Genomic DNA, 13,548 nt, shown 5'->3' on the forward strand with positions numbered 1-13,548 from the left:
GGATTTGAACTCAGGATCCTACAATCCCAAGCCTACAACCCTAACCATTAAGCTAACACCAGGCATAATATTAATATATACCTGCTGTAACTGTCTTGCGGAGGGGTTATGCTCCCGAAGCCAGGCTGAGAGCAACGAATCCCGAAAGGAACCTGTTACACCATGTCGGGTCTGAATCTGGCGCAAAGTTTCTGCTCCTGGCACCAGTTCTACCAGGCCTGCAAACAGCGAGCAAGGTATAAAGCATGCAAGGTGAATGAGGTGTGTCAGGGGGATGGGGAGGCAGCAGAGTAGAGGGTACATTGCTGTTCAGAGCAGAATATTATACCAGGAAGAGAAGTCAAATGTAAGGAAGCTGAAAATGTGAGAAAAACGACAAAGCCACTGGAGATCCCCAAAGCCACTGGAGATGCCAGACCATGTCAAAAGCACGTGATATGTTCCGAGACATATTGCGTGCTTTTGACATGGTCTGGCACCCTGCCTTGCTCACCAGACTCTCTTCCGATGGTATCCAAGGCCATCTCCACTCATGGCTCACAGACTTCCTCTCCTGTCGCAGTCAACGTGTGGCCCTAAATAGAGTTCTTTCATCCCCTCTTCCTGTCCAGGCTGGAGTTCCTCAAGGTAGCGTTCTGGGCCCTGTTCTATTTCTGGTTTTCATCAATGATCTCTACGACTCTCTGGAAAATCCTCTTTATCTCTTTGCTGATGACTCCACCCTCTGCCGTACCATCTGTCATCCCTCAGACTGACAAGCAGCAGCTTCTTCAATCTCTGCACATCTGGATAAAATCACAAGCTGGTCCAACACGTGGAACATGTCTTTCAACCCTGACAAATCTCACACTCTCACTATGTCTCTCCGAAAGGACCGTTTGGAACCCCCCCCCCCCCATCTACTTTCTCAACAATCCTTGAGGAAGAAGTCCTTTCGTTCAAGCTTCTGGGTCTCGCCATCTGCCATGATCTTTCCTGGGAAAGCCACATTTCCAAGCTGGCCTCCAAAGACAGTCGCCGACTGGGAATCCTCCGTCATGCAAAGTCCTTCCTCGGCCCACCTGAGCTCCTGACCACATACAAAGCTTTCGTCCGCAGACTGATGGAGTACTGCTCTCCCCTCCGGGCTGGTGCGCCTGCCTCTCACCTTTCTTGGCTTCACGCTGTGGAAACCAAGGCATTTAGGATCATTGGTATCTCCCGTGGTGAGGCTGAGTCTTTGGGTCCCTCACACTCTCACCGCAGGCAGGTCGGTGGTCTTTCTGTCTTCTACCATCTCCTCTCCAGTCTCGCCCCCCCCCCACTCTGTCTGCGATATGTCCACCCCCCCCATCTTTCTGCAGGGTGCTCATCGTCTGCCAGCAACCCCCTCCTGGTAAAACTACCAAAATCATGAATCATTGCTCACCTTGACTCTTTCATTCCTCTTTTTTCCCACCTTTGGAATAAACTCCCTCACTCTATTCAATCCCATTCTTCCCTCCAGGTCTTCAAAACAGCTGTTCACCACCACCTCTCATCTTCCCCCATCCAAAACCACGATCTTTTCTACCCCCGTTAATCCACCCTAAACCCACCTCCTTCAATCAAATTCCCTGCCTTCCTTCCCGAAAGTTCCCTGTCATGTAAGGACCTGAAAGTCCCTGTAACATCTTGTATACCCCGTGTTCTCTGCCCCATCCCACTCCCTTCCACCGATCTCCTAATGTCGCTGTTCCCCACTGTTTTGTCCTTCCCTCTCCCTCCCCCTCTTGTCTCCTGCCTCCCTTGTTGTGCGCTGTGTGTTAGCTCTCATATGAGCCTCGACAATGTATACAAAAAAAAATTCTGCTCTGTACCTTGCCGGTAACCAGTGGGTTGGCATCTGAATGAGACACAGTGCATGTCCAAGCCATCCCTCAACCACAGTCTGTCCATCAAAGCCATCAACTGCAAAGCCAGAGCATCTTGTCTCATGTCATCTCCAGTCTGTAAGTTAGACAATGGGGTGACACAGAAGGCCAGGCAATGAAGCATGCACCCCAAAATATATTCTGAAAAATTAAACCCATTCCCAAAAATCTTATTACAACGTAATGTGGGGTAGTCATATAAAAATAATTGCGCTGACTGCTGACTAAATTCTTCTTCTTCTTCTTTTGTATCAAGCACATGGCCAAGAGGTAGCATCATTGGCTGTGGGCGAGGCTGTGCTGCTGATGCAGTGCCCTCTGCAGGTTAGAGCAGGAATTAGGAATTTTTTTCAGGGTGCCAGCGATAGCTCGCCCACTCTTCGGAGAAAGACACCGTGCGATCTTTAACGTCCACCAACTAATGCTAGCAGACGGGATGCCTAGTTTAACATTCATCCGAGGAACTGCACATACACCGATGAATTGTCCTGCCTGCGAGACACCAGAACGACAGTTTATAGCCAGGTTGGGATTCAAACCCAGGCTCGACGACTCGCACACCTCTTGGTCATCCTGCCAGCCTTATTAAATCAAAAGTACATGTTCTTATTAACTCAAACAAACATTTGTGGAGTATTGAAGGCATCTATAACCTGAATGCAGTCTCTCCTCACTATAGTTGATTTGAATATGATAGCACCCCCCCCTCCCTCACCTCCCCTCTCAAGTCATGCTTTCATATCACTTCGCATATCAGGTAAGTCAGTGTACATGGTGTCATCATCACAAATTCAATGTTCTAGAACGTATATCATATTGCCTAAACAAATGCTTGAACAAAAAGGGTCAAAATGAAATGGCAAACAATAAGCTCAGGACAACAATTTAAAGTCCAGAGAAAGCCAAAGTACAACAGATTATAAATAAATTATGAGATGCAGGTTAAAAACTCACCTTGAATATAAACTCCAGGTTGGGAGCACCAGGCTGGGCATTGAGAAAGGACAGCCGAAGTGGGACGGTGTACGACGAGAAATATGAACAACCCTGAGTTCGAGAAGAGGGGGAATGAGTCAGACAGAATGAGAAAAATCGAATGAAGAACTAGTCTTACTGGTGAAGGTAAATATCGTCATAAATTGAGAAAAGGTTGCACAATGAGATGAGAAAGCAAAAACAAAAGACTTATGAACAGTTATAAAATGTACATCAGAGGGGAAAAAAAAAAACTTTGCTGCAACAATACAACTACCAGAAGTTCCCCAACAGCCATTCCAACCAAACAAACAAACAAACGTTTTTAACCCCAAAGCGGCGTCCATCTGTCTGGAGCCTCCACTCAAAAATGATTGGACGGATCTCTTCGGCACATACAATTCAATAATATCTGGCCATGAGACACGTCAAATGGTTTTGAGATCGCAGCCAAAAGTCATGGGACGTAAGATATTTTCGAATTTTTATATTCTGCACTATACCATGTTTATTACCGACTCATAAATTTATTTAGGTAGTTCCACGAAAAAGCTACATGTCCTATATTTAAGGTGCGGTTGGGGGCTGTGATCTCAATGAGAACTCGCATCCTTGTTTATTTCTACATTGTATGCTTGTTATATGAAGGACAATTATTTGTTGATGAGAGGACGTAGGAATCAAATCTGTGTCGTGTAGACAAAAGGAATTCAATGGCGTGCCATTACAAATCCCCATGCCTCCCATCTCAAGCGAAGTTGAAAGATGGCAAAAAGTTCAACAAGGAATGACCCAATATCAAATTTAAACACGAAGGTCACTCTTCAACGTTATGACGTCACCAGATATGCCTCCACCCACATTATTACACCATTATGCATGTACATGTACCAAGTTTGATTTAAATCCCTGAACCCAGATTCAAAATATTAAATTATTCTGGCTGGCTACCAGACCATGCATCTGATCAGGTTGAAATTTAAAACTCATATTCCCCACAACTACGAGATCACAACTGTGATGTTTCGTGTCAGTTGATGAAGCGGTTCAAGAGAAAGAATTTTAAAGATTTTTGTTCAATCAAATATGGCTTCCAGACCATATGACCCATTAATTAATTTGTGAACACACTGGTATCCCCCCCAAGGCTTGGGGAACATGTGGGTGAAGTTTCCCCTCGATATGTCAAGCCGTTCTTGAAAAGAATATTTTTTAAAGATATATTCTTCAAAAGATCATAGTTGCCAAACGATGTGACTAATGATGTCATACATGGAGAACTTTTTGTTCCTCATGGATAGACAATCATACCTGTAACGTTTCGCCTCGATCTGTTCAGCCGTTTCGGAGAAGATTTTGGAAGGTTTTAATGTTGAAAACAATATGGCTGCCAAACCAGGTGAACGATGATGTCATCAATTCCCCCCCCCCTCCCATAAAATTTAGCTGTGGATGACCCTCAAAATTTTTTCGTACCGATCAGATAAAGCGTTCGACGTATGAAATGAGGAGGAAATTTGACCTTTTGAGGAGGAAACAAAAGGGCAGAGGAGCTCCTTGTGAGCCAACGGACATCCATATCTAGTGCCCAACTGTCTGTGGACGTCCTGCAGTTGGGCTACCATTTTTTTGAGGAGGCTGGTGGTGGGATTTGCACTCCAGCCACCGTAAAACCCTTCACTCCACAAAACAAGAAAAACACAAAGAAAATGGAGAGTACCACCTGTGCAGGGCAGCTCACCGGATTACGGGACTGGGGCAAAGCCTTCGGGACCCCCACTCTTTCATGATAGGAGGGAAACCACGGGGTAACCTTCCCGAGTCAGATTGCGGTAGTGTGTGTCGGGGTGGTGCCGAGGTGTCATCCACCAGACGGCGGTTTCCTAGGGTTAACCTGAGCCGATCCCTTTGGGTGGGTGCCTGGAATGTCCTATCCCTAAGAGAGGATGATCACGTGTCTCTGTTATCATCTGAGCTCAAGCGTTTGAACATCGGTATTGCAGCACTCTCTGAGGATTGGAGAACGAATAGTGGTGAGATCATGGTGGGTGGTTACACCTACAATTGGTCTGGTCGCTTTAATGATTACCATGCCCAAGGAGTTGCTGTAGCTGTGTCCAATAAGCTGACTCCAATGATAATTGAGGTAACACCGGTCAACGAGCGTATTATGAGACTAAGGATTCGTCACTCCTTGGCTGTCGTTTCCCTTGTCTCTGAATATGCCCCAGCTGAGGCAAGTGATCTCACCATGAAGGACGCAATCTATGCCACACATTTCAATGCATCGACTGGAACTGATAGGGATAGTTATGAGACATGTGTTGATCCCCAAGGGTCTGGAACTGTGCACCAGAACAGCACTAAGTTCCTTAACTTTGCAAGACGTCATGAACGTAGGGTGGCTGGTTCATGGTTTCAGCACCCACAGGCTCATCGCTGAACTTTGTATTCCAATGCTGGTGGTGCGGCAAAGGAGATTGACGATGTGCTTTTTGAGGTTCGCTGGAGGATGATCCAGAACTTCAGGGTCGAACGGAGTGTTCAGTTCCTCAAAACCGACCACAGGCTTGTTGTAGCAACTCTGAAGTTGCAGCTCAAATCCAGGACAGTGGTACCATTCCAGCCTAGGCTGGATGTTGGCAAGCTCAAGGATGAGAGGGTAGCTGAGGAGTTTGCGAACTGGATAAGTGGGGATTTTAGGGGTCTGGGTGCTTTGAGGAACCCTGAAGAGTTGTGGAGTGCCGTCAAGACCACCATCCTTGATGTTGCCGGTGGATGTCTTGGAACTCAACATTGGACAAAGAAGAATTTTGTCTCTCAACGGACACTGGATAGCATTGACCAGAATCGCAGGGCCAGGCTGAATGGCAGAGCTGAACTGTTCAGGGAGTTGAGGCGTAAAACTGCATGTGTGCTGAGGTTGGACAAGGAGGCCTATGTGTGAGGAATCTGTGAGGGGGTAGAGCATCACCTGTGGTCAACTGATTCTTGTCCTGCTTACAGGAGAATTCGCACATTGCATTCCTCCAAGCCCGTCCCTTGGTGTACTGCAGTTAGAGCGGAGGGTGGGCTCTTCACAGAGGAGTCCGAAGTGAAGGCCGGCTGGGCCAGTTACTTTGAGTGGCTGTACCACGCTGATCCACCAACTGTTGAGTTTGATATCAGGGGTGTTACAATCCCTATTGCTGACCTTCCAATCAACTGTGATCCACCTTCGTTTGTCGAAACACAGGCTGCGGTGAACCAGTTGAAATGGGGTAAAGCTCCTGGGATCTGTGGCATCCATGCTGAACTTCTCAAGGTTGGTGGAAATGCTGCACTTGTGGCGTTGCATGCAGTTCTGTGCTCTGCCTTTAACACAGGCATCATCCCAACTTACTGGAAGAGGAGTCTTGTTGTCCCTCTCTGGAAAGGGAAGGGTGATCTCCAGGACTGCAACAACGACCGAGGGGTGACGCTGCTCTCAGGGCCAGGCAAGATCTTTCCTCGGATATTTATTGATAGGGTTCACCACCATCTGCTTGAGCACCAGCGCTCAGAGCAGTCAGGCTTTACACCAAAGAGGTCAACGATTGACCGTATCCTTGCTCTTCGGGTCCTCACCGAATGCAGACGAGAGCTTCGGCAGGGGCTGCTTGCAGCCGATGTTGATCTTTGTAAAGCATTCGATTCAGTGAATCGGGATGTCCTCTGGAAGATTCTTGGTCTTCGTGGGTGCTCTGAAACTGATCAATCTGATGTCAGAACTATACTCTGGTACTGAGAGTGCTGTGAAATGTGGTGATACCATCTCTGACTTATTTCTAGTTGTTACTGGAGTTCGTCAGGGGTGTGTACTTTCCCCCACACTTTTTAGCGCTTGTTTGGACTGGATTCTGGGGAGGATGTCAGAGAGATCAAGCTCTGGTGCATCGTTTGTGAATGTTAAGATCTCTGACCTTGATTTCACAGATGATGCATTCATCTTTGCAGAGACTGGATATCCTTCTGAGGGCCCTCGAGGTGCTGAATGAGGAGTCGGAGCCGCTGGGATTACGGGTTTCCTGGGTCAAAACTAAGATCCAGGCTTTCAATGAGATCTTGGATGCTGCTTTCTTGTCTGTACCTGTTTATGGTGAGAATGTTGAGGTCACGGAGAGATTCACATCCCTTGGCAGTGATATTCATGTCTCTGCTGGTTGTGAGGCAGAGGTCAATAGATGTCTGGGTCGGCCCTGGGGAGTCATGGATTCACTGGATCATGGGGTGTGGCGCTGGCAGTACCTGTACAGGAGGGATCTGAGAGAGAGACTCAATTCCTTTGGTACCAGGTCTCTTCGGAGAATCCTTGGCTATTGCTGGTCGGACTTTGTGTCCAACGAGCGGTTGTTGAGAGAGACTCAAATGAGATTTGTTACCTGCATGGTCCGTGAGCGTCAGTTGCGGCTGTATGGACATGTGGCTCGTTTTCCTGACGCTGATCCTGCTCACTAGATTTTCTCAGTGAGGGAGCATCATGAGTGGAGGTGGTCAACTGGTTCACCATGTGCTTTGTGGTTGCAGCATGTTGATTGGCATCTCAAGGAGATGGGGATGGGCCAGGCATCTGCCTGGGGGATGGCCAGACGGAGGCCCCTGGAGTACCGGCGGAAAGTGGACGCAGCGACGAGCTGCTGCGGCGCATGCTCCCATACCTGACCTGACCTTTGGACCTGCCCCAGGGCCCCAAGGGGCAGGACTAAAAATGATACTGCTCTCACACCTTCTTGCCATGTGGTGATCATAACTAGGAAGTTTGGTTAACATCTGAACAAATGTTTAGGAGGAGATAACATGGCAGTCAGGGACAGCCAGACACAGACAGACAGACAGAGACAGATGGTGCTTACAGTATCCCCAGTTTTTTTTTTTAAAAGGTGCATGGATAATTGAGAAATCACACTGACATCTTTGTCGATTCCTCTCGCAACAAATTCTGGGTCAAGAGGCAGACGGACTTGACCCTCCTGTGAGAAGAAATCCTGTAAGCTTGGAATAGAAGCAGAGAGGGCATCCTGAAAGAAAGAGAGGATTGAGGGAATGCAGAAAGAACAGATATTTAATGTTGAGGAAAATACACATTTGTCGAGCTCTAGATGAATTCAGTTGTTCGGACATTCGCATGGATACAATAACTGGGCCAATTTGGAGCTTCTCCCTCCTTAAAAATCAGAGGAGCTTCTGGTCAAACAAGAAGTTACATACAAAGTACTATTCACCATCATCATTCATCATTCTCAAGAAAGTTGTACATATGACTAAGCTAAGGTTTTCACAAGGAACTTCAACATATTAGTAGGCCATTATCCCCATCGAGCCTGCACAATCTTGCCAATATCAATGTATCCCTCCATCTGTAAAGTTTCTCGGTACTGTACTTGTATAATTCTAATTTAAATCTATCTATCCCCTCTGCTGCCACGACCTTTCCAGGGAGACCATACCATGCATGAAGTACTCTCCGAGTGAAACACCTTTGCCTTAACTCTCTTCTTATTTACTCTCAAGCTGTGCCCCCTGGTGCTGTCACTGTGAATTATGTCAAAAGAACTCTTATGAACTTTATTTATACCCTTCATAATCTTAAACATTTCCATCAGATCGCCTTGCAATCACCTACTTTCAAATGTATAAAGTTCCATCTTCAACTCATCATAGCTTGGTCTACTTAGCCCTGGAATACATCTAGTTGCCCTCCAATGAATCCTCTCTATGGTTACGATGTCCTTCCTCAGATGTGGTGACCAAAACTGCACACAATATTTCAGATTATGCCTCAACAAATTCTATTAAACATAAAAACCCAAAACAAACAAACAAGACTTAAAAACAGAAAAAAAATATTAAGAAATACAAACTTTGATTATAATCACTCAGAAATAAAGATGAAACTGAAGAGTGAACCATGACATAGGAAGACATAGCACACACACTATTCAGGGTTATTGTAACATTTTGTGTGATGCAAGTAACTGTCGAACAAACAACCGTGAAATTGCTGAGGACAACTCGTAGAATAAGCATCCTGATTTACTCATACCCGGCGAGGTTGACCTTGCGGCGCATGCCTCACATTTCCTGCTGCCTTGTGCAACATTTTAACCAGGCGGCTTTGCGCAGCCAAAGCCTGGTGCTGAGCCGACCCAATACAGGAGAGAAGCGCTGCAAGCACAGCCTGATTCGCCACAGGTGATCTTCTGTTTCCATTCGCGAGAGACACTCGAAGTTGCCTGGGGAGATGTTGAGTGACATGGAAAGAAAGATGTCAAGAAGAACGGTGGCAAGGAATTCAAATAATAGGATGGTTAAAGCAAGCTCAATCTGAAAAAAAGATAAGAAAAAGTATACGAGGGTCACATCAAAGATGCTGTCAATCAGGTTGCAAATCTTTCAGTAAAAGGTCAAGGTGATCGCAAAAGTTTTTCATGACGTTTTATTTCAGCAATTAAAAGAATGGCCTATCATACCAAGGACATGTCCACGGAACAAGGCTTCAGTAAAGCTCGTACAAACTCTTACTTAATTCATGGTAATGCAGAATAATGCATAGGAAATTCAACATTTTACAATTTTTCTCATCCTTCATCCTCACATCAATCAGAGCGATAAACATCATCCTTTCTGGGGGGAGAAATGGGTTTGCACAATGGACAGCGTACAGGCAGGCCTCCCACAATAAGGTGCAAGGACAATGCCGTTTCATCTTCCTCTTTGACATATGCTATACGTCGTTTTTCGCCCTCTCAATTGTGAAGCTTTAAGAATCACTTTAAGGATTCGAGGATCCGGATCAGGATTCTCACCAAAATCAAATCAATTAGTCCTTGTCACACACCCAACCTGTCCACCAAGTTTCATGCAAATATCATACTATACTGCATGTAATTTTTGGCCCGATCTCTCAATGGTGAAGAATGACTGAGAAAAATAAATAAATAAATAAATAAATGCTCGCATCCGGAACCGGATCTACACCAAAACCTATTCAATTCATCCTCTTCACACACCCAACTTGTCTACCAAATTTCATTAGAATCCATCCATAACATTTTGAGACATCCTGCTCAGACAGACAGGGGTGAAAACATATAACCTCTGTCCATCTTCGGTGGCGGAGGTAACTAGAGGGTTCATAGTACATCTTCCAATATGCTGTCTTGAGAAACAAGGACACGGACTGGGTCTACGAGCAGAAAATTTAATTGGTCGTGATGACGTAAAATGCCGTACTATTTTGTCCAAGTCCTGCTAAATGGAAGGGCTTTGAAAGTGTCAATAAGGCAATTTGTGTTCTACAGTGTTCAAATATATAATTATATTGTTGTGGTTACCAAATTCGCAAACCACCATTCAGGTCCCTTAGGTGAGGTATCTCGGTAAGTACATGTGTAGTTAGGCCCGAACCCGTTGTCTAGTGGGAATACATGTCATTTATGCGTGCTGCGACTCTTCAGGATAGCCGTTTTTCTTTTACTATCTTTAATTTGGACCAACCGCCATGATTACCACCACAACCACAACATCAACCACCAACCACCGCTTCACCACAACCGCCACGACCTTCCCGTCACACCTCGCAACCGTAGCATCGCCACCGTTCTTGCCCCGCTGTGGGTACCGGTGTTGGACTCGTGCAGGGCGCGCACCGAACAGCGTGTACAAAATCACGGATTTTGTGCTTCAAAAACGGATCAAAAACGACACACGCCCACTTTTTGCCGTCCAATCGGTGAGCGAGGGGCGATGGCCCCCACCTCCAGGACGATCGATATATGCAAATTTGTGGATCAAAAAGCCTTCACGCCCACTTTTTCTCAGGCCAATGGGGAGCGAGGTGAAAGGTCAAAGGGAGGGGGTCAAAGGCGAAGCTACGGGGGGATAAAAGGACCGTGTTCGTCAGTCAGCAGAGGCGGAGAAGTGGAGAGTCGGAGAGTCCAAAGTGGAGAGTCGGAGAGTCCAGAGGCGGAGAGTAGGAGAGTCGGAAGCAGAGGGTCAAGACTTCGCGGGCGGTGGAGCTGCTCGTCGTGTGCGTTGGAGTCGGAATGGAGGGGACGAGCTGTGGAAAGGCGGCGACACCAGACGAGGGGGTGCTCGCGTCGTGCAGGAAGCTGCACCCGAGGGAGGCCGACAGCGCGACCTGGCCGAGGTGGAGACGCTCGTCGCACATAATAAAGATCCTCTATACCCCGAGCATCAGCAACCCCCTCCTGTTTCCCCCCGCACTGAGATAGTGCGACCAAGGGGGCCCCTTTCCCACCCCCTACCAGGCACTGCCCGCGAGGTCCGCGGAGTTGGGGCGCCATCGCCGCTCCGCGTCTCATCACCAGACGGGTAGGCGCGACCCGGTCTCGGCCTCAGGCCCGCCTCATCCTTGAGGGTATTTCTTTTCCTTGGTTTTGGGTATGTGTTATCGGCGCCGTCTGTGAAGTAGAATTGTATAAGTGTTGCCGTGTGCTCGGTAGTCGGTATTAGCTCTGCATTGTGTTTTCGCTTTTACATTTGCTTTTTGTGTAAATGGAATTGTGTTTTTCTTTTTTTGTGTGCTTTTGGTGGAATTGAATGTGTGCTTCCCGTGTGCCGCGAATAAATGTGCTTTGTGTTGAACTGTTCTCCCGCTTCGCTTCGTCATTTCTCCCATTGAATCCTCATCTTGCTTCACGTAAAGGGTTGGTAGTGGGCTGAATACGCCCGATAATTAATCGAACCGTCGAGGTCGGCGATAACACCGCCGGTTATTCTGATAGTACGGAACGGGTCGCTATGGCCCGTGTCCGAAGTCGACCTGCGGCGAGGTGCGATCGCCCGGTCTACCCTCCACGTGGGTACTTAGGTAGGTCGAATTTGGCGAGCAACCCTATCCCACGCGGGGGCTGATTGGCTCGATCGTGGTGAGACCGACAGGTCCACCCGTGACTGGTTCCCGGCGTTAGTCCGAGAGGGTCACGACTGGATTGTCCGTCCGGTGGGCGACGTGCCGCGATTCGAGTTACGTGGCCGTCAGCACGCCGGCGGGTGCGAAATCAGCAACACTGGTGTCAGGAGTGCGATACAAATTCATCGCCCTCCTCGCGGCACTGGTATCGGAGAACAGGAAAACGGGCTCTCCTGTCTCCGGCTAAATTCACGGGAATCGGTCCAGGGGTGAGAGAAGCGACCCCCGATTCCCTCCAAATTACGAGCGAGCAAATTAACGCTTCACGAGAAGCAAGATGGCGTCTCAAGGCGAGCGGGAGCCGGGGGTATTAGAAATGGATGTAGAATGTGTAGGATCCATGGTCCAGGATGGAATCCCCGAGCAGGAAATGTTGTTTGTGCAGGAACACGGACTCGCCCAACTGAACCCAGGGCCCGAGGTGGGTGCGGCAGCGGCCGCGGTGTATGACACCTCCCCCCCCCTCTCCACCAAGACCCTTCCCCAACCCCTGCCGAATCGGCTCACCCAAGCGCACCCGACATGGCCCAGCTATTCGCCATGCTGGCGGCAATGAACAAGCAAATGAATGAAGTGAAAACGACGATGGATGCGAATACACAACAAATAAACGAAAAGATGGATACAAATACAAACGAAATGAAAGGCATGAACGAAAAGATGGATACAAATACAAATGAAATGAAAAACGAAATGAACAAGAAAATAAACACCATGGAAACAAACATGAAGGAGGAAATGAAAAAGTTCCGGGGTGAGACGCGGAACATGGGCCGATGCCTGCAGGCGGGCATGAAGGCCGTGACAAAGGAAATAATAGTTGAGACAAGGGAGGTAAAGGGTGAAGAGTTGGCAGAGACACGGGAGATAGAAAAAATAGAGGAAAGACTACACGAGGAAGACGGGGTAAGTGACGCACACACACACACACGGAGGTAGTGGAGGATCATGGGGGTGAGCTGGCGGACCGTGCAGGGACCCAGTGCGAGCACCTGGATGGCCTCCTCCAGGAACGAGGGGAGGGAGTCTGCCCCCTTGAGGCGAGTCACGACCAGGTGAGTTCGGTCGTGCTTTGCGAGGTTAAGGGGACGAGTGCTGTGGACGGGTGCACGGAGAGCTTGGGGGGTGTAGAGGCCCCGGAGACCCTTGTGGGGACACAAATCCCCAGTGTGGTTGTCCCTGTGTGTGTGGTGCAAGGTGTGAGTGCGTCCCCGTGTGTGGAAGCGACCCCGTGTGTGAGTGGTGTGGTGGCGATGGTGCCAGAGTGCGTGCTTCCCAGCACGCCGTGCGTGGGTGAGGCACCGTGTGTGAGTGAGGCCGTGTGTGTGAGTGAAACGGCCAGTATGAGTGAGGCACCACGTGTGAGTCGTGTGGTGGCGAGTGTGCCGGAGTGTGTGCTTCCCAGCACGCCGTGTGTGAGTGAGGCACGGAGTGTGAGTGAGGCACCGCGGGTTAGTGCCCCCGCGTGTGTGGGTGAGGCACCGTGTGTGGAAGAGACCGCGTGTGTGAGTGTCGCCGTGTGTATGGATGAGGCACCGCGGGTGAGTGCCCCCGCGTGTGTGGATGAGGCACGGAGTGCGAGTGAGGCACCGCGGGTGAGTGCCCCCGCACGCGTGAGTGAACGGCCGTGTGCAAGGTCGCTGTGTGCAAGGGAGACCGTGTGTGTGAGAGAGCGGTATGTGAGGGAGATGTCGGTTGGCATGCGGGAGCACGCAGCCGCGTCTCCCG

General features: G+C 48.6%; 1 protein-coding gene across 4 annotated transcripts in view; it reads right to left on the bottom strand.

Moving 5' to 3' along the window:
• LOC147013533 (phosphatidylinositol 4-phosphate 3-kinase C2 domain-containing subunit beta-like) overlaps positions 1-13,548 on the bottom strand; it is an 89,786-nt gene that overhangs the window by 16,605 nt on the left and 59,633 nt on the right. For 3 of the 4 annotated variants that reach the window (XM_085855398.1, XM_085855400.1, XM_085855397.1), the window contains exons 19-23: positions 8,929-9,118; positions 7,796-7,903; positions 2,847-2,939; positions 1,839-1,968; positions 82-218 (exon numbers count right to left, since the gene is read on the bottom strand). In XM_085855398.1, coding sequence (XP_085711524.1) covers positions 82-218; positions 1,839-1,968; positions 2,847-2,939; positions 7,796-7,903; positions 8,929-9,118 — 658 coding nt within the window. The remainder of the gene's footprint in view (positions 1-81; positions 219-1,838; positions 1,969-2,846; positions 2,940-7,795; positions 7,904-8,928; positions 9,119-13,548) is intronic. The other variant, XM_085855399.1, reaches the window with a different exon arrangement.

Source organism: Eptatretus burgeri, chromosome 14 (assembly GCF_056783735.1).
Source record: "Eptatretus burgeri isolate ZD-2024b chromosome 14, Ebu_testis_v1, whole genome shotgun sequence".
Taxonomy (NCBI): Eukaryota; Metazoa; Chordata; class Myxini; order Myxiniformes; family Myxinidae; genus Eptatretus; species Eptatretus burgeri.